This window comes from Phasianus colchicus, chromosome 1 (assembly GCF_987193195.1).
Source record: "Phasianus colchicus chromosome 1, bPhaCol1.hap1.1, whole genome shotgun sequence".
Classification (NCBI taxonomy): Eukaryota; Metazoa; Chordata; class Aves; order Galliformes; family Phasianidae; genus Phasianus; species Phasianus colchicus.
The window spans coordinates 125275859-125296200 of NC_143436.1; the positions used below are offsets into that span (position 1 = coordinate 125275859).

Below are 20342 nucleotides of genomic sequence, written 5' to 3' on the forward strand. Positions count from 1 at the left end.
CCTTCCTCTTCCCTTTCCCCTTCCTCTTCCCCTTCCTCTTCCCTTTCCCCTTCCTCTTCCCCTTCCTCTTCCGCTTTCCCTTCCCCTTCCCCTTCCCCTTCCCCTTTCCCTTCCCCTTCCCATTCCAACTGATTTTGCGGCTCTCCTGCTTTCCACAGGCTTTATAGGGAACACTGGTACTTAACTTGGATGCCCAAACTCTGTTGACACCTCTGGAGTGAAGTCACTGTGACTTAGGTGGCTAAGCAGGTGGTCAGAATCTAGACTTTGATCTGAGGCCTACCATAGTAGAACCTTAAACATCTATGTTCTGACTCACTCATTTATTATTTCCTTGCCGTGTGTGATAGATAGATAGATAGATAGATAGATAGATAGATAGATAGATAGATAGATAGAAGAGGACATTTTTGTGTACTGCATTGGGAATTTGGTTTTCTCTTGAAAAACTAAGTTTACAATTATATAATACCATAAAAAAAGCAAAAGTTACAGATATGATCAAATTATGACAAAATGATTAATAAATGATGATAAATAAAATGGTAAAATAATGATTAAAAGCTTTGAGAAAGGCATGCCATAAAATGCACAGGAACAATAACTCCTAAATAATAATAACAACCAAAAACTCATTATCTCCTCAAGCGCTAATATTATCCTAAACAACTTAAAAGTACCAGTAAGAACATACCAAAAATGCACTTAGGTGAATTAGGCATTTCTTCTTGCACAGGATGCAAGCATATAGCAGTCCCTGAAAATCTCAGTCAGTGAAACAGTTTTCTTGGAAACTGACAGAAAGTTAAAATGGCCCATGTGGAATCACCCAACTGCATGTTGGCATCGAAAGAGCATAGCCAGCACGTCGAGGGAGGTGATCCTCTCGTTCTACTCTGCACTGGTGAGGCCACATTTACACTGTTGTGCTCAGTTCTGGGCACCCCAGTTAGTTAATTTAAAAGACAGGGACCTCCTAGAAGGAGTCCAGCAGAGGATGACCACAAGGATGATTGGCGGCATCCCATATGAGGAAAGGCTGAGTAACCACGCTATGTTCAGCCTGGGGAAAAGGACACAGAGGGGACATCTGGTAAATATTTATAACTATCTAAAGGAAGGTGGGAGGCAAATGGGTGAGGCCAGGCTCTTCTTGATGGTGTGTAGCAGTAGCACAAGGAGTACTGGCCTAAAACTTGTATGTAGGAAGTTCCGTACTAACATGTAGAAGAACTTCTTTATGGTAAGGGTGATGGAGCACTGGAACAGGTTGCCTGGAGAGGTTGTGGGGTCTCCTCCTCTGGAGACATTCAAAATTCGCCTGGATGCATGTGTAACCTAATCTAGGACTAAGGCAGGGGGATCGCACTAGATGAGCTTTCCAGTTTCCTTCCAATCCCATTCAGACATTCGGTGATTCTGTGATTCTGTAATCAGTATGGAGAAGAGACAGCAGCTATAAAAATGAAGACTTGGTAAAAAAAAAAATACTCTTCACATCTTAGCCAGGATTCTGGCATTTACTTTTTTAAATAAATAATACTACTTTTTTTAGCTCATATTCTCTTCTCTCTTCTCTTCTCTTCTCTTCTCTTCTCTTCTCTTCTCTTCTCTTCTCTTCTCTTCTCTTCTCTTCTCTTCTCTTCTCTTCTCTTCTCTTCTCTTCTCTTCTCTTCTCTTCTCTTCTCTTCTCTTCTCTTCTCTTCTCTTCTCTTCTCTTCTCTTCTCTTCTCTTCTCTTCTCTTCTCTTCTCCTCCCTCCTCTTCTCCTCCCTCCTCTTCTCTTCTCCTCCCTCCTCTTCTCTTCTCCTCCCTCCTCTTCTCTTCTCCTCCCTCCTCTTCTCTTCTCCTCCCTCCTCCTCCCTCCTCCTCCCTCCTCTTCTCTTCTCTTCTCTTCTCTTCTCTTCTCTTCTCTTCTCTTCTCTTCTCTTCTCTTCTCTTCTCTTCTCTTCTCTTCTCTTCTCTTCTCTTCTCTTCTCTTCTCTTCTCTTCTCTTCTCTTCTCTTCTCTTCTCTTCTCTTCTCTTCTCTTCTCTTCTCCTCCCTCCTCTTCTCTTCTCCTCCCTCCTCTTCTCTTCTCCTCCCTCCTCTTCTCTTCTCCTCCCTCCTCTTCTCTTCTCCTCCCTCCTCTTCTCTTCTCTTCCCTCCTCTTCTCTTCTCTTCCCTCCTCTTCTCTTCTCTTCCCTCCTCTTCTCTCCTCTTCCCTCCTCTTCCCTCCTCTTCTCTCCTCTTCCCTCCTCTTCTCTCCTCTCCTCTCCTCTTTTTTTTCTCCTCTCCTCTCCTCTCCTCTCCTCTCCTCTCCTCTCCTCTCCTCTCCTCTCCTCTCCTCTCCTCTCCTCTCCTCTCCTCTCCTCTCCTCTCCTCTCCTCTCCTCTCCTCTCCTCTCTTTTTTTTCTCCTCTCCTCTCCTCTCCTCTCCTCTCCTCTCCTCTCCTCTCCTCTCCTCTCCTCTCCTCTCCTCTCCTCTCCTCTCCTCTCCTTTTAAATTTCCCTTTTCATTCCCTTTTTCCTCCCCTCCCCATTCTCTCTCCCCTCATCTCCCCTCCCCTCCCCTTTCCTTTCCTTTCCTTCCCTTTCCTCCCCTTTTAAATTTCACTTTTCATTCCCTTTTTCCTTCCTTCCCCATTCCCTCTCCCCTCATCTCCCCTCCCCTTTCCTTTCATTCCCTTCCCTTTCCTCCCCTTTTAAATTTCCCTTTTCATTCTCTTTTTCCTTCCTTCCCCATTCCCTCCCCATTCCCTCTCCCTTCATCTCCCCTCCCCTCCTCTCTTTTCCTTTCCTTCCCCCTTTCCTTTCTTCCTTTCTCACTCTCCTCCCCTCCCCTCCCTGCCCCTCCCCCCTCCCCACACTCTCTCCCCTCATCTCCCCTTTCCTTCCCTTTCCTTCCCCTTCCTCCCCTTTCCTCCCCTTTCAAATTTCCCTTCTCATTCCCTTTTTCCTTCCTTCCCCATTCCCTCTCCCCTCATATCCCCTCCCCTCCTCTCTTTTCCTTTTCTTTCCTTTCCTTTCTCCCTCTCCTCTCCTTCTCTCCCTTTCCTCTCTCCTTCTTCTCCTCTCCCTTTCCTTTCCATTTCTCTCTTCTCTTCTCTTCTCTTCTCTTCTCTTCTCTTCTCTTCTCTTCTCTTCTCTTCTCTTCTCTTCTCTTCTCTTCTCTTCTCTTCTCTTCTCTTCTCTTCTCTTCTCTTCTCTTCTCTTTTTCTCTTCTCTTCTCTTCTCTTCTCTTCTCTCGTCTCTTCTACTGGCTCCACCGTTGAAGACAAAACTTTCTTATTCTCTTCCACATCTCACTAGAAAAAGAAGAGTCTCAAGTTGTGACTGAGTAATTTTTGCCTCAGACTGCTTACTCCCTGGATCCCTCTGGCAGAGGCAAGCTACAGCTGTGACTGCAACAACAGCAAAGGCAGGCGTGCCAGTACCTGTCTGTGGGCCCAAGCAGTCGGGAGAAGTTATCAACCATGACCTCTGTGTGACAGCGAGTGAGGATGACCACTGCCTGGCACAGGAAGGGCACAAACGTGCTCTGCTGCGCAGACGATGTGCAGCTGCGCAGGATGTAGAGGATCGGTTGCACCTGAAAGAAGAAGGGGAGAAAGAATTACTTGCTGCATCCTGGACTCTTCAGGGCCTAACCATAGACATTCAGCACGTGAGCAGTGCCTGCTCCCTTGACATGCTGCCCGGGCCTAAGTTTAAATTTCATGCCAGCCACCCAGTCCAAGCCCTGCCTCTGTGCTCAGGCTGTGCTTCTTTAGCACAAGAGGCAAACGGCACAAGGTGTAGTGCAACAGCCAGAAAAAGTCCAAGACACATGGAAGAAAGTCTCTTACGTTGCAACAGATGTCCTTCCCGTGCATCTGCAGAAAGGTGGTCATCCACTTCCCAGCAGCACGCACACGCACTCCTTTGGCTCTCCGGATGGTCTCTTTTATGGCCAACATGAAGTCGACAGTGCGTTCTAGGGGGAAGTTTTTGCATACGATCTGCAGAGAAAGGAGAAGCAGGAGAGATCCCATCACTGCTCTGCGGCAACTCTTCAAAACATAAAGCAGTCTTGAGGGTGTTGTTAGTTCAGCGGCATGCCGGTCATTCAGGCAGCAATCACAATGCTCCTGCTGTCTGTACCCTGATATTTATACAGAAGGCAGGTGAACCTTCTCTCAGCTTCTGTACCCATGGTGTTTGCTTACATGAAAAGCCTACCTCCCAGCAGCCACAGTCACACATGCACACAAACACACACACATGCACATACACACACACACACACACACAAACGCACATCATGGCGTCAGTTCCTTCCACTGGTTGCCTGAAGGCCAGACATAGCTGAGAGCCTCCTGCTACTTGCTAAGAAAAGCAGTCTCAGGGTGACAGCTCATTTTGGAAATGGTGTGAGAGGCTGGGGGCAGCATAGGGTCATGCAGAATTCTACGCACAGAGATCCCACCACCCCTTTTTGGGTCCACTTACTCTTGCCATTTTGGATGAGGTCTGGAGCTGAGAGATGACACTGCAGGCATGCAGCCCCTCACACAGGCTCCTGATGTCACCTGTCTCACTGACTCTGTTGCTCGCTTTGGCTGGAAAGAACACAGGGAGAAAAGGGAAGTCATACTTCTGGAAATGGAACTGCTTTCCACGGGGCAGAGACCGAGGATAGGGTGGGGACAAGAAGAGAGCTGTGCACGGTGCCTCTCCCTCCTGTAAACAGGGCCCAGCCTGTGGGGCTCTGGTAGTGCTGCGGAGGAGAGCGAAGGGCGGGCACACACCTCCTCTACTCACCTTGGATTCGGAGAAGGGAGCTGAGACAGGTGATGGCCAGCTGGCGGGATGCGGGCATGGGGTCACAAGTCAGAGGCGCCAGCAATCCCACCAAGGAGCCAAAGTGTTCACAGGCATCTCCTCTCTGCAGGGGTGAGAGGCAGGAACAAAGCTGTAGACAGCCCCAGCTCTCCCTAGCTTCTCCCGCCTGTGCCTTCCCCACACTGTGACACAGCATGCACAGCTGGGTGGAGCTCACCTTCCAGCTCAGGGGCACTGGGGAGGGAGCAGGGGGCATGCAATGGGGCTCTTTACTTACTTGAAGCTCTTCACAAACAGCCAACAGCTGGGAGCAGGTCTGCAGGGCCCTCTTGCGCTCCCACATGTTGTCCGATGTCATTGATCTCTGCAGGACCTAGGGTAGAGCTTCTGTCTCACTGAGGATGTCTTTCCCTTCCTGCCACCCCTCTCCTTGTCCCTCCTTTCCCAGCACTTTCCCTCAAGGCCTCCCACCTCACTGAGCACTGGCACTGCTGCCCCCACTCTCTGCAGACACTCCTGCCTCCTAACCCAGGAGCTTTTCCTCACCTGTGGCCTGCCAGGGGCTGGCTCCTGCCTTTCCCCCTGCAGGGCCCATTTCTCTGCCCATTTCTGAGCTCGCAGTGAGCTGGCACATCAGCAGGAGATTTCTCCCCCTCTGATTGTCCTCTCAGTCCCCAGATCTCTGCCCCCACTATTGACAGGCACCATGCTTTCTCCCTTGCTCCACACATACTCACATGGACTATATTTTGGAAGAAGCCACGCGTGGGCTCTGTCTCAAGCAGAACCGCCATGAGCCGGCCCAGAGCTTTCAGTGATCTTTGCTGAAGCTGAAAGCAGAAGAGGGCAGTGAGGTGTAGCATCACGGCTGCTGCCAGAGCATAGGTTGTGTGTGCTGAGGTAGGGTTTGAGCGAGAGGTGGCCGGGAAAGTTACGGGAGGTTACCTGCAGGTACTGCGCTGCTTGCTGTGACTTCCTGATCTTTACCATCACCTCTGCTGAAGGGTGTGTCACAATGTTCTTGCAGCACAGAACCAACATTTCTCGCATGTCCTTGCTTTCGAAAGAGGGCTTCAGCTTGCTGACAAGAGGAAAAAAGGAAGAGAAAGCAGAAAGGGCCGTTACCAGTGCTCTTCAGACTGGTTCAGACTGGTTTCTCCTAATCAGCTACAAAGCCAATACTCCCAGCTCATGCTGCTGACCACTGTCTTCAGTTCCAGCAGCGCCCACCTCCTCCCCAGCAGCAGTGTACCACTTCCTGCTCTGAAGGGAAGGAGACCCCAGATCTCCCATCTCTTCCCTGCCAGGGGACAGGAGCACCAAGGCCTTTCTCCCTGCCCAGAACCTCAGCTTCGCTGCACACAACAGCCCAGCTGTCTCTCCTGTAGATGCGGCTCCTCACTCCCTGCCCCCTCCAGACCCTCAGGAGCTACCCAAAATGGGGACCACCATCGTACCTTGCAACCTTGGCCTTACCTCAACTGCTCCAGGGCCTGAACCACCTTGAAGGGCACTGGGGAGACAGGGATGCCCGAGTAATACTTCTTCATCAAGTCCTGCAAGTCCCAGAGAGACACTGTCAAGGTGGGCAGGGGGCACACAAGAGCTGTTCCACCCAGCCCAGAGACAGACACAACTGCCACACACCAGCACCATCACACCCATGTTTCCATGGAAGCACTGCAGGATGCAGCAGCTCCACAGCTGGTGCACCTAGCCCGCTGCCCAGCCGCTGCCTGCCAGCACCCAAGGTCCTCACCAGCTGGAGACGTGTAGCTGAAGGAGACCTGTATGCCTCCAGGGAAGCAAGCCTTGTGGCACAGCCCAGAACTCTGCTGCAGACAGCTCTGTCTCTAGGCACTCACCATCAGGATCTCCAGCAGCTTGCTCTTCAAGGAGGGGTTAAAGCAGGAGGAGTCACCCACAGCTTGGAAGGCAGAGCTGAAGTCAGTGATGCTCTGCACCAGCGCAAGGTTGTTCTGCAAGTCCTGAGGCCCAAGAGAGAAGAACATTCTTTGAACTGCGGGAAGGGACAAAGGCTGCAAGGGGGACATGTGGGGGCAATGCTAAGGGAAGGGCTTGAATTTTCATCTAGGCACAAACTGTTCCCTGAGGGACCTTTGGAAAGGGAAGGCCCATCTCAGCATCCCCCCATGTGGAGGGGCTGCAGCTGGGCGCTCAGACACCCTGGCATGCTTTGAGCTCTCACCCGGCAGCTGCAGCTGTACAGCATCAGGATGTTGCCCACGATGTCTCCCTCCAGGTGGGCGAGCAGCTGCTCCTTGGAGGCACGCAGTGCCAAGCTGCCGTGGGCGAGCATGAGAGCGCTGCGTGTGGCATGAGCTCTCCTGCTGTCCAGCTCCATCTGTGTGGGGAGAAATGCCTTGAGACACTTGCTCAACACCCTCCAGTGCCCTGTGATGCACCTGGGTTCCTAAGGCAGGAGCTGCTGTGAAAATAAGGCAGAAGAATGCCAAGATGGAAACCCGTAACACTTTACCTTCTTGCATCTGGAAATCCTCGCTTTCCAGCCTTTGCACAGCCTGGATGCAAATGTGGTGAGTGTGGCCAGGACTGTTTGGAAATTGCTCTCAGCAGCATGGCTGAGAAGCGAGATCATTCCCTGCACAAAAGAACAAGGGGCAGTTGGCACAGTGGCCGGGCCAGTCCTCGCCTGAGGAAAATGGCAGCAGTGAGGAGATCAAAAAGCCCAGAGCAGGGCCAGAAGAAGCCCTCTGCCCCAGGGATAGAGTGGGGATGCTCACAGAAGCTGGAGAAGAGGAGAGCTCACCTGGGCCTCAGATGGCTCCTCCACGTTTGCTTCCTCCAGGTGCTGCAGCAGCTTCTCCTGGACGTGGAGGACTCCCTTACAGGCTCCCAGCACTGTGCCCAGAGCCTTGTACAGGAAAGACTGTATGGGAAGGGAAGGAAGAAGCTGAGATGTGGCAGCAGCCTGACCTGCTGGCAGAGGGCCAGGTGGGAAGGACCCACATTCCCTGGGAGTCACTGAGAGCAGCTGCAGGGCTAAGGCAGATTGCAGGGAAAGGCCCTCTAGGGGGCACAGGTCAGGGAAGCAGCGTGAGCATCCTGTGTGGGCAGAGCACCAGCCGCAGCCCCAGCCCCAGTTGAGCACCTGCAGCTGCACCGCTGGGTAGAGCCAGGGGGAACTCACCTTTTCTCCAGAGCTGCTGGCAGAGCTGCTCAGCCGCTGGCTCAGCTCGCAGCTCAGGGCCTCGGTCCAGGCCTCATCTTCTATGGTGTCCAGCGACGCCCTCAGGAACTGTTGGAGAACAGGAGAAGACAATGTTCCCTTGCCCTTTGCCTCTTCCCTCACTCCCTAGTCACTGCAGCCTTCTGGGAAGAGGTGCCTGGAAGAACAGTCCCTCTCCCAGCTCCCCCAGCATTCCCTCCATTAAAGCTGCCTGCCGCTCTTCTCCTAAGACCCCCCTGGGCTTGGGACAGAGCGGAAGAGGCAGCGCCACAAAGGCGTGCAGCCGCTCCGCAGCAGCGTTGGAGAGGCTGTTCCTGTCCCACAGTGGCTCATATGGGAGTGGGGCTACTTGGGGCAGGCAAGCACTTCTCTGCACCGCGCCTCCCGGCAATGCTGTACCTTTAGCAGACGGTGCTCAAACTCTGCAGTGTCCGAGAAGCTCTCCTCTTTCCCTGCACAGCAATAGGAAACAAAAGACCCTTACTTGGGATCAAGCCACAGAAGAAGAGCTGTTGCAAACTTGGCTTGGCCTGGGCACTCAACACTGCCAAGTTGGGACCCGCACCCCCTCCACAATGACCCGTCCCTCCCCACAAACACTGTCCCTGCAGGAACACAGAACTAACTGCTCCAGGACTGCTGTCTGAGGGGACATGAAGGGCCCATCCATGTCCTGGAACAGGCAGATGCCTGGGGAAAAGGTCCCTGGGCCTCAGCACTGTCTCCCTGGAATGGGAGCAGCAGCAGAGCAAGCTCTGGGCTGCAGACAATGACAATACTTCCCCACTGCCAGACTGCAGAGATGCATTTTCACTCCCCCTCCCTCCCTGCCTCTGCCTCTCCCTCCCCACCAGTGCTTTACCTTCAAGGCACTGCAGCAGCAGGGGGATCTCAACAGCCCACATGGCCCCCACAGCTTTGTGGAACCTGCTGTGGAGGTTTTTCATCAGCAGTAAGGCAGCGGCTTGGAGTTCGCTGCCTGCAACAGGACTCCCTGCCACCACCTGAGCAAGAGCAAGGAGAAGCAGGGTCACTTCTGCATCAAGAGCAGCTGCTTCCCCACAGGAGAGAAGCAGCTTGGCTCTGCTCTGGTGGGCAAGGAGCAGCCAACAGCTTTGCCCATGGCCATGCTGCTTCCTCCTGGGGGCTTGTGGCACCGACCTCTGGAGCATCTACTCACCAGCAGGCGCGCCAGCAGTGTCTGGGGAGTCAGCATTGGGCCTGCGAGGAGAAAAAAGTGCTGAGTAAGACTCCAAGACACTCCATGCCCAGCCCCGTGTACCTCCGCTGTCCCTTCTGGGTGCTACCACAGGTCAGCAGAGCTCAGTAGGGGACTTTCTGCTCCTACCTTGAAACATGGAGCTGACGAAATGGGGATCCAGATCTTCTATCCGCCGTCCTGTCAGGTCCTCTCTCTCAGACAGGGCTTGGACACAGCAGGAGACCGGGATCAGCATGCCAGTGTACTGAGCTGGCACCACAAACAGTAGCAGCCGCGGCCACAGGAGCTGTAAGGAACAAGACAGTTGAGCAAGTCAGCATTCCTGCCTCCGCTCAGAGATGAAAAGGACTCTGTGAATTTCCCTGAGTCTTGTGTGCTTCAGAGCACGTTGGAGGAAAGACCCGGGTGTTGGAGTGGGATGAGGAACACATGGTGCGAAGGCAAGGAGCAGCAACAGGGCAGAGTGTGACTTACTTTGGACATCCCTCTCACAGAGGCGTCCAGTGAGCCCAGGATGTCCATGCATAGCCCCTGGAGAGCTCCTTCTTCCTGGACTTCCTGGGCAGAAAGGTTTCCAGCTGCCTGCACAACAGTGGTGTTGAAACACTGGTTACGCTCAGTTCTCAGGAGCCTCTCAGGAGGCTCAGGTGTGGCCCCACCGGTGCTTCTGTGCCACCCTCTGAGCAGCACAGGTCTTCCAAAAGAAGATGCTGCCCACTGTCCTTACCCTTCTTTCTGTGGTACGGCTGAACTCACTGAAAATGTGCCCCACCACATCCCAAGCTGAGCAGCTCCAGGCGTTAGCATTCAGCAGGTCATTAATGAAATGCAGAATGGCCTGCCTCACCTGCCAGAAAACAATTGTGGGTGTGATTTTCCTGGTCAGAAAGCAAAGGGAAGCCACCTGCTCATCGGGGTAGCCCTTTGGGCATGAACAGAGACAAGAACAGAGGAGAAGCTTTGGCTTCTGAGGTGAGGGCCAGGTCTTAGCACTAGGCTGTGTGCTTTCCATGCACAGCACAGGGACCTGCCTGCTCCACTCTGCCTGCTCTCTCCACAGGAACCATCACAACTGTGTGGTCAATGCCCCAGCACCTCCCTGGTCACCCCAGCCCTGCCACTGTTGGCAGCAGCATCACCACCCCAGCAGCACTTTCCATTCCCAAACCAGCTCACCTGGGTCCTGGGGTCACTGCACAGATGCTGCACAGACTCCACAATCTGGGGCAGCTTCTCTGTCATCATGGGCTCTGCAAGAGATGCACAGAAACATGAGTGGAGGCACAACCCAGATGGCAAATGGAATCCCTGGAAGTCCCAACCTGTGGTACTGACCATCAGAGCAAACCAGAGCACCAAGCAGACCAAGAGCTGCCACGCATCCAGCCTCCCAGTCGTCACCCAGCTGCGACTGCAGAAACAGGACCGTTTCCTCTGGGCAGATCCGGGCTGCAGGGAGGAAATCCCACACTGTGTTAGCAGGCAACTCACGCCCATTCCTGAGCTTTGTGAGGGAGGTTTTGGCGAGGGCACCGCCAAGCATCACCAAAGCTCCTCTCCTTACCCTGCAGCATGATGCAGTGAGTCAGCTCCGCACGACCAGCCTCGCTATGCTGTTTGGTGTCGTCATAGAGCTGTGGGAACAAGGTCCATTTGAGAAAATCACATCAGCACTGAGGATGGAAAAGACACTGTGCTGCCCACTCTCTTCTCCCTTGGTACTCTCGGGAAGAGGACAGGCAGACAAAACCCAGCCCGCCCCACAGCATCCCCAGGGGCACATGCACGGCTCTGGAGCAGCCTTGGGCATACAGGTGCTAAGGCTGAGCTGCCTTACTCAAGGGCTCGGAGCTTTGCAGTCCTCCTGAGACTTAGCCAAGAGGGAAACTGCTGTAGGTGCAAGGATAGGCTCCCCTTACCTGGCAGAACACAGCACTGGTGATGTCCTGGAACTTGTCCTTGGGGATGACACAGTCAATGCCCTGTAAGGCCTCCAGGAAGATAGTGAGGCTCTGCAAGAGACCAGAAGAGAAAGAAAGGGATGAAGCCACATCTAGCCACTTGGGAGTGGAGAAACTGTTTCCCAATGGTTTGTCCACTGGGAGAAGCTCTCACACAGGCGTTCTTGTTTTTCCCCACCTCCCAACAGCACCAAGAGAGTCTTGCTGCTCTCAACCAAGCTCTGTTTGGGCATCGTTTGCCCAAACATCGTTTGCATTTCCCACCCAGCAGCCCTCTTCTCCCCCATCAGATGCAACTGGACGTGGTCCCCCCGGTTCTTAACACAGAGCTCCTCAGGCACTCAGCACCCCATGGTGTGGTGGTGAAACCTCCCATCCCCAGGAGATGAGCCCCAGTGATTCTTGGCTCCCTCCTGGCTCCTGTCCGGGTTGTTCCTTCTTTGACTGAAGAGCTCAGGAAGCCTCAAACCTCCCTTGAACACCTGTTCCTTCTTTCTCCAAGGGCTCCTCACTTCCTCCCTGCATCCCCCTGACCCCTCGTGGCACTTGCACGGGCCCCTTGTCCACCCTGAGCCCTGCACAATATCTCACCTTGGCTACCCTGCAGGTGTCTTGGATCTCCTGACACGGGTGAATGAGCCAGAGGAGCTGCTCCCAGACGTGCTCTCGGTGCAGCTCCTCTTGCAGGAGAACATCCAACATGGCAGCCACAGCCCCAAGGACGGCCTGTTTGTCCTGGAGAGGAATGGCAGAGGCCTGGCATCAAAGACTGAAGGTCTGCCCTTCCTACAGAGAAGGCTTTCTCTTTCCCTTCCCTTTCCCCTTACCCCCATGCCCAGCAGAAGATGGGCTTGCTCTGGAGAGCAGGCAGGTTTTCCCCACACCCTCATCCCCAGCTCTTCCTGCCACAATGCTGTGACATGCGGCTGCTTTCTGGCACAGACCAGTTCAGGGCCCTTTGCAGAGCCAGCCCATTCCCTCTCATCACCCCTCGGCTCTCAGCCCGCTGGGTGCAGACAGAGCTGCTGACATGGGTGCCCCCCCTGCCATCCTGGGCTGGGAGTGCAGCAATGCTCACCTTTTCTTCCTGGCAGTCCTGCCAGTTCTGCACCACAGAGAAGAGCAGCTTGTGAAGATTCTCGTAGATCTGCTCTTTCTCCATGGCAGGCCAGGGGCATTGGGTTCCGGAGGACAAGGCAATCTTGACTCCATCCAGCCACTGTTTCAGAACTGAAAAAAACATAACAAAATAATAATTAAAAAATAATATTTTTTAAAAAAAGAGAGAGAGAGAAAAGGGAGCCTGTGAGAATCTGCAGCAGGGAGAGGTGCAAGGGCTGTCCCGAGGCCCCCTGCTCTGGGGCCGGCACTCACCAGCACAAGCGATGCGCAGAGTTTGGCCGCTCCTCACCTGGCCCACCACACTGCGCAGGCCGGCCAGCATCAGCCATACAAAGGGGATGCACTGTGGAGCTGCAGAGAGGAAGGAGAGGGCCACAGTCAGAGTCTTGGCAGCAAGGGAGGAGGGGCTGCAGCCCTGCATCCCCCAACTCAACACAGATCACACGGGGAGGGGAGAGGCTCCTTTCGCAGTTGTTATAGATGTCAGGCTGAGGGCACTCTACCATATGTGCTGAAGAGTTTGCTCAGGATGATGAGCACAGTCTCCTTGGATGCATCCCCCGTGGCCTTCAGGTGGCTCTGGAGCTCGGCCATCACCAAGGTGAAGTGCGTCCGAGCCAGAGCCACCAGGACATTGCTGGCAGCTGTCCTCACATTGGCTGTCACGCCCTGAAAAAGAGTCTCTGGTGACACGCAGCACGGGAGACTGCCTGAGGCCCTTGGAAGGCCTAAGTCACCACCATCCACCAGCAGAACACCAGCGTGGGCAGGCGGCTCCTTTTGCCTTTGGGAGTGACCCCTCACCTGGGCTGCTGTCAGGTCCCGGGACACCTCTACCAGCAGCCGGTTCACCACTCCGCAGGGCGGGCGGCTGTCGGCTTCCCTCAGGGCGCTCTCCAGCTCACAGTACGCCTGCACTCGGTCACCCTGGGAACAAGGATCAGTCACGCTCGCTTTGCCCGCTGCCACCCATCGCTATGTGGATGTGCTGCCGGGGCCTGGCACCCACGGGACCGTGGCACTGGGCCAGGAGGGCAAGGATTGATGGTTGGATGTCCCCAACTCACCTCGTGATCTTGCAGGCGCTGCAGCATCAAAGTCACGGCGCAGGTAGGGACAGGGCTTGACACCCTGCTTCTCTCCCTGCGACGTGTTCGCCTGGGCATGCAGCCCACACAGGCAAAGAGACCTGGAAGGAAAGAGCAGAGCAGCTGCCGCTGGTGTTGCTTGGAGCCAGGGCTGAGCATCTGGCCCTCTGGCAGGAACTCTCCTCCAGCCCCACAGCACGGGGCTGTATGTGGTTGGCGGGGAGAAGGGAGAGAGCCTTCCCCCTGTGGTGGTACTGGGGAAACCACGGTGGGCAGCTGCACTCAGCAGAGCAAGGACAGTGCTGCTGGCACATCCTAAATAGACATTGGAGACACACATGTGCTCGGACAGCGTCACGGTGTCCAGAGAGGTGGAGGGAGCTCACCTCGAAGGGCTCTCAGCCGCTCCATCGCAGCAGGATATGTCCAGACAGACACAACGCTCTCTCTGGCTCCTCTTCCTGCGGGTCCCACAAGCGGACTGAGCCACCGCTCCCACCGCTGCCACAAGGGTGTATGAGGTAGCCACTGTGACATCACACCTCAGAGTGTCACCTCACAGAGAATGACGTGTCCTGGGCTGGGGACTAGACAGCATGCAGGGCAACCCCACAGGCCCTCAAACACAGCATGTTTTTGTGACACAATCAGCTCTGGGGTTCCAGTTCCATGCTGATGCAGGGAATCACCTCAGCGCGTGAGGGAGAGCCCCTGCCCGGGAGCAGCTGCTGGGCACCGTTGCCCGGCATTGTCTTGGTGACTGGGGATTCCATGCCGGGAGGCACTGAGGCCCCCATCTGCTGCTCAGACAACCTCTCCAGAGAGCTTTGCTATCTTCCAAAGCATGTCAGAGACATTAAGGAGACTCCACCACATCTGACCAAACAAGAAGACCACCATCATAGAATCATAGAATCATAAAATCCTAGAATCACAAGGATGGAAGGGTTCTACAAGATCATCTCGTCCAACTGTCATCCCATTACCACTCCTACCACAATCTACCATATCTCACAGCTCCTCATCCAGATGCCTCTTGAACACTGCCAGAGACGGTGACTCCACTACCTCCCTGGGCAGGCCATTCCAGTGTCTGAGTGAAAATTTTTTTCTTTATGTCTAATCTAAACTTCCTCTGGTACAACTTGTGGCCATTTCATCAGGTACTGTTTGTTGCCTGGGGGAAGAGACCAAACCTCATTACAACCTCTCTTCAGGGAGGTTCAGGTATCTCTTCACATCAAGTGAGTGAAGAGATTAATCCATTAACAACACAATCATCGTTTTCATAACAGTATCCATACCAAGGACAGATTTGGCTGCTTTGTTCATTTGTAGCCATTCTTGTCTATTCTCAGTGGTTTGCATGAGTGAGGCAGTAGGAAGGTGAGTAGAAGTCAGCAGGTGGAAAGCAGCTCTCCATTCTCCTATTAGCCGTTCCCTCCTTCATGCCAAAGGGCAGTGCTTGAGCTGGAAGCCTAAACAAAGTTTTTGTAGAACTGCTTTATCAGCATCACAGGTTCTTTCAAGCAGTTTGTTGGTTTGTGATGAAATGATCTCAAAGACGAGATGAGCAGAACAAGTCCATGTGATCAGTAGAAAATAAAGACATGCAAAAAAGGAGGTAATAAACATATTTCATCTCCTAATTAATCTATCAAAAGCTTTATGTTCCTTTTAGTCCAAATTATAAAAGAAATTCATAAGATTTTTTTCAAAGAATAACTGTATGATTGCTGTACTTTTATTGGCACTGATTTTTAACCTTCCCTTATGAGAACAGATTTTTTAAAACCTGTACATAAGGAACACTTATTAAGAAGCTTTCTCTCTTTTTGTACCATCTACATGTGTGAATGGCAGACAAATTAGGATGGAAGTGTTGAACAAACTCAAAACACACTGCATCTGACAGTGCTGGTAATAAATAGATCAAGGATAGAACCATTTAACCCACAACTTCCCAACTTGTTTCTGTCCTTATATATGCACCTATTCTTCCTGTAGCAGAGTGGATATTTATAGCATATCAAACATATTTTAGTCAGGATAAATCACACAAAGTATTACATTTTAAAAGCAGGCCTGACCGGACACCATCTCCCTTTCTACAGCCCATCACCATGGGGCAAAAGAAGCCTTTTAGACAAACTCTTTGCTCTTCTGTTCCTGCTGCACACAGGACAATTTGCTTCTCCAGTCAAGCAACAGGCAGCACCAACCTTGAGAGGACTGCTTTTTTTTTCAGTTTGGAAAAAAAAACCTAACAACACAACTTTGTCCCGTACAATAAGTGTGGCTCTTTGCACTGAAATTCAGAGAGATGCTGCAGGGGAACAGTTTGATTGGGCTATAAGATCTCATGGAGTCTTGGAAACAGCACAATCAATAACAGCTACATTGCTTAAAAATTGAAGTAATTTGGAAACAATAACAGCTGGCAAAACCAATTTAAACCACCGCTGTATAAAAGGCTCAGTTACTACTTTGCATCCTGTGTTGGATGAACTTTTCTTTTTGGCTCAGCTGTGTCATAATCAAGGATAACAGGTAACCCACATTATGCAGAGGGCTGCAAACACGAGTACTATACATTAAACATAGTCACTCAAATTAACATACCCCTATTTTCCAAATTGAACAACAGTAACAGCATCTGTCAGCAACAGAAAGAGAATTAATCTGAAACCTGTTCCAAAGTCAGACTTGAGCCTTAATGTGAAAGCCAAGATTTTATGAAAGGGGTAGATGTTATTAAGTAGACAGCTAATCAATCAGCCACCACAACACTTGGCTTCTCACTACCTCTGGTGCAATTGGTAAATATGTGGAGATCTCGAATGAGATGCAATAGAAATGCAAGGAATGATTATGGGCAATCACACTGCAGTGATGGAGTGCCAAGGAAACATCAATAGCAGTCAGACAGTAATTTTTCTGATTACAACATGCAATCACAGGGCTGATGCACAGTTTCACACCAACTGTTTCAGACAAGTAAGTTACAATCTGTGACTAGGTAAAAAAGCACATACTACAGTCTAAGCACATAATTGGGTAATGTTGTCTTCAGTGGAGCATAACCATATCCCTACTTTTACAAATGTGTTTAAGTATCCTCCTGAAGGGAAGATATTGTTAATGAGGTTCATTACAGTAATTTGTATTGGAGAAGATTGTAGGCCAGTGTCCCTCTGTGTTTGGCATAGTGCAAAAACTGGAATGCAAATTTCTCTGCTCTATAAATTACAAACTGCAAGAGAGAGAAGGAACTGACTGCGTGGTGGAGATACAGAAAGGGGAGAAGGAGCAGAAGGAACATACACAGCAAGGGACAGTGAAAAAAATGAGGTAACTGTGGTCACAGCAAATGGAGAATAGGTTTCATCTCACCTAGCTTCAGATCTTAGAGCATAAATTTCTGTATCTGAGTTGGCTGCCCAACACTCTCTACATCTGATCCATTTATCTGACTTGCAGTTCTATGCTTTAACATACCTCACCCTCAAGCACTGTCATGGAGTGACTGACCCAGATGCAACAATTGTATAGAGCTGCCACCATCCATGAAAACTAATAAAAGAGAAAGGGTGTATAATAATTATGGTACTACTGCCCTGCACAGTAACTTTAGCTGAAGAGTGGACATAAAAAAAAAAACCCTGGAATTCTAGCTCAGACAGAAGGTAAAACACTGAGAGCAGACATGTTCTCACATCAGCCACGTGAATAAGGCAGTTCCTATTCTCCCTGAGTCTGTGGAGGAAGACAGAGAGCAGGATAATGCCTGTAGATATTTCCTTGAATTTTCATTTATATAGTATTGTAAGCTTTATAACCCTACAGATCCAAACTGATGCTGAAGCCTCATTTCTTTCTGTAATTGTTGGATTCAGGTGCAAATTAGACAGGAGCTCCTGGGAAACCTGGGAGCTGGGTCAGTGAAAGTTTCCTCCTGCACGATCCATTATGCTGGCCCAAGAAGCCCCCTGCTATATGTTTGTAGGGAACTCCTTGCCAAGTCCTCTGCCATATTCAAAATAGCCCTCGCAGCAATGTCACATTAATGGGGAAAGGTAGGCAGAGGGTCCTTCTGAAAGGATTTTGCCTTTTCCTGTGATTGGTCACTTGGTAAGCCTGGTTGGACAAGGGCTCCCAGTTTCAGCTTGAAGCAGATTAAATATCTGGGACTGAACTAGCCTGAGAGAAAAGCTGCTGAGTAACAGCTGCCTTAGGATAGATAAAGCGTGCCTGGAGCAAAGAGCAGAAGTAGAACAGAATCACAGAATATCCCAAGTTGGAAGGGAGCCACAAGGGTTATAGAGTCCTGCTCTTGGCTCCACTCACACAGTTTCTCACTTTTCATAGAATCATAGAATCACCAAGGTTGGAAAAGACCTTCAAGACCATCGAGCCCAACTGTCCACCTATCATCAATATTTCCCACTAAACCATGTCTCTCAGTACATCATCAAAGGTTTCTTGAACACCTCCAGGGATGGTGGCTCCAGCACATCCCTGGGCAGCACATTCCAGTGCCTGACCACTCTCTTGGAGAATAATTTTTTCCTAACATCTAACCTGAGGCCGTTTCCTCTAGTCCTATCGCTAGATATATGACAGAAGAAGCTGACCCCCACCTCACCACAACCTCCATTCAGGTAGTTATAGAGAGCGATAAGGTTTCCTCTGAGCCTCCTTTTATCCAGACTAAACAGTACAGTTCCCTCAGCTGCTCCTCATAAGACTTATGCTCCAGACCCTCAACTGCTTGTTTGCCTCCTGGGCTGTGCTCCACCAGGCAGCCTATAACTTAAAGGCCTGGATGAATACCTGCTTTTGTTAAGTACTTCACTAAAGAAAATCATAAAGCTGAGCCTTAGGTTTGAAAGTTTACATGATAAAAAACAGCAAATGGAAACACGGACCAGATTTCACTCTGACAATCCCACAGTCTCATTAGGATCATTTTGCACTTTGTTTTGTACCCTTGGTCTACCCAGACATTTCTGAAGAAGGCATTAGCCTTGTCATAGAGAATGAATTCTGTTCTAAAGCACACAGCAAATTAAGTCACATACTTTAAAAAAAATTGCAATATTCAGTATGCCGCAATACAAATAAGTTTCTAAAACGTCAACAATTTCTAAATTATTGTTAACTGTGCCCATGCAAATGAAATGCTGATAGAAACAGCTATGTTCTATTGTTCTCTAGATACATTCACTGTTTTGGGTAATCCTTCATAGTGCAGCAAAAAGGGTTTCATATTCATTAGCTGGCTCCCGTTGGTTGGAAGCGGTTGATTTACTAAATATCTTGCTTATTAGTGTGGAGGCATGGAGCAGAAGGCAATACTTCATGATTGCATTTTAATAAACAACATTGAATATTTTTAGTAAGTAGCTGGCAGGAGGTAGGCTACCAGCTTTTCTTTATGAAATGATTCAACTGATGGATTCTGAAGTTTCCTTTAAGTCAACTGTGTCCTTTTCGGTAATATTCCTACAAATGCAGTCTTGCCAACAATTCAGAATAGGAATCTTGCCTGTGATAGTTCTATGGATTAAATACTCAGTAGAGATCCCAACAGGCAACACAACCCATTACTGACTCATTTTATAACCTTGAGCTAATCATGTTATCTACTCTTGTAGGAAGTGTGTGAAATTGATCAACTGTATGCATGTACCGCAGTTTGAAGAAGTAATAATTGGATAAGCATCACTTTTTGCCATGGGACATTGCTTAGGACAAGAATCAGCTTTAAGTAGCCACTACCTCAAATCCTGACCAGTGTGAGGATTACCATTCTTGGAAATCAGTAATGAGCTGTGCCTCACTTGGAAGCTTTGAGCATTAAAAAAGGTGTTATTTATGAGAAAAATTAATAGAGCTTCAGTCTGAGGAAATAAGAGAAATATATCAAAACAATAAGCAGAGCACTCACCCTTGGTAATTTTGGCAACATCTAGCTAATGCTATTCTTTATTCATCAGTATAAACACCAAAATACAAGCTGTGTTTATAACTTCTCTCTCTTTCTTCTTACAATAAATCCTGCTCCTGTCTGGAGATTAGACATTTCCCCAACCCTGCTCATATGAGAGATGTAAATTACATATCTATGCTGTCCCATTCCACCTTAGCAGCCCTGCTGGATTTCAACATGTTCAGTATTTTGCTCCAGGATGTGTACGTACATCTGTGTATATGGCAGAAGGCATAGGAAAGGGATTATTTTTCACTCTTGACAGCATGAGGAATTTGAGCACCAATGTTAGGAACACTGCATCACCTCGCCAACGTGAAATGAAATCTGCTCTAAAAAAGCAGTGGAATGGCAGAGACAGTCTCAAATGCATGCTTTGAGAACATAGCTTTGGTCACACTATAAGTGATGCTCAACAGAAGGAGACTGTGCTTTCTGATTAGTCCAACCAGAGACCAGAGAAATGCAGTGATTAAAGTATCAGATTGAGTATAACCGACCTTCTTGTCATCCATGTGTTTTCTACACAACGTGGAATGAAACAGAACAAAGCACTGGCTCACTTGCAGATCCTGTCATTCTGATTTTTAAACAAGAGATGAGTTTTAGGAGAGAATGAGGGAGAATGAAACGTGAGAAAGGTGAAATGGAATTGTAACATAAGGGAACATTTTCCATGTGCAGCCGAACTAACCCAGATCACCAGCATGTCCCTCATCTGCAGCCCCTGAGGCCAACAGGAGAACCATACGGACTCCACAGGCTTTTGGGTTACATCCTAAATGCCCAGATTACATTCAGAGTTTCCTAAAATCTGAATCAGTTCTCGCTAGAGAATGTTACACTGTAGTGAGCTCTATCCACTAGTTTCTGCCCACGCTTATGCTTCGCACCAGTGCACTTCATTTGATTTTAAATTTATTCTTTTCTTTTCCTCAGGGAAAAGA

At 50.3% G+C, this 20342-nt stretch overlaps 1 protein-coding gene across 1 annotated transcript; it reads right to left on the reverse strand.

The window, feature by feature from the left end:
- Window positions 1-2436: 2436 nt before the first annotated feature.
- Window positions 2437-13869, reverse strand: LOC116230755 (maestro heat-like repeat-containing protein family member 2B). The gene is made up of 31 exons (XM_090125682.1): window positions 13790-13869; window positions 13383-13504; window positions 13120-13242; window positions 12819-12984; window positions 12568-12666; window positions 12272-12423; window positions 11785-11928; window positions 11152-11244; window positions 10797-10866; window positions 10568-10681; window positions 10409-10482; window positions 9960-10079; window positions 9707-9814; window positions 9359-9518; window positions 9191-9231; window positions 8873-9014; window positions 8410-8462; window positions 7972-8079; window positions 7591-7710; window positions 7300-7422; window positions 7009-7164; window positions 6665-6787; window positions 6276-6355; window positions 5745-5880; window positions 5537-5629; window positions 5077-5172; window positions 4779-4902; window positions 4467-4576; window positions 3825-3977; window positions 3414-3568; window positions 2437-3284 (listed from the first exon to the last, which is right to left on the reverse strand). Exons 1-31 carry the CDS (start codon window positions 13812-13814, stop codon window positions 3233-3235), a joined length of 3435 nt encoding a protein of 1144 aa, XP_089981808.1. The 5' UTR covers window positions 13815-13869; the 3' UTR covers window positions 2437-3232.
- Window positions 13870-20342: the final 6473 nt, after the last annotated feature.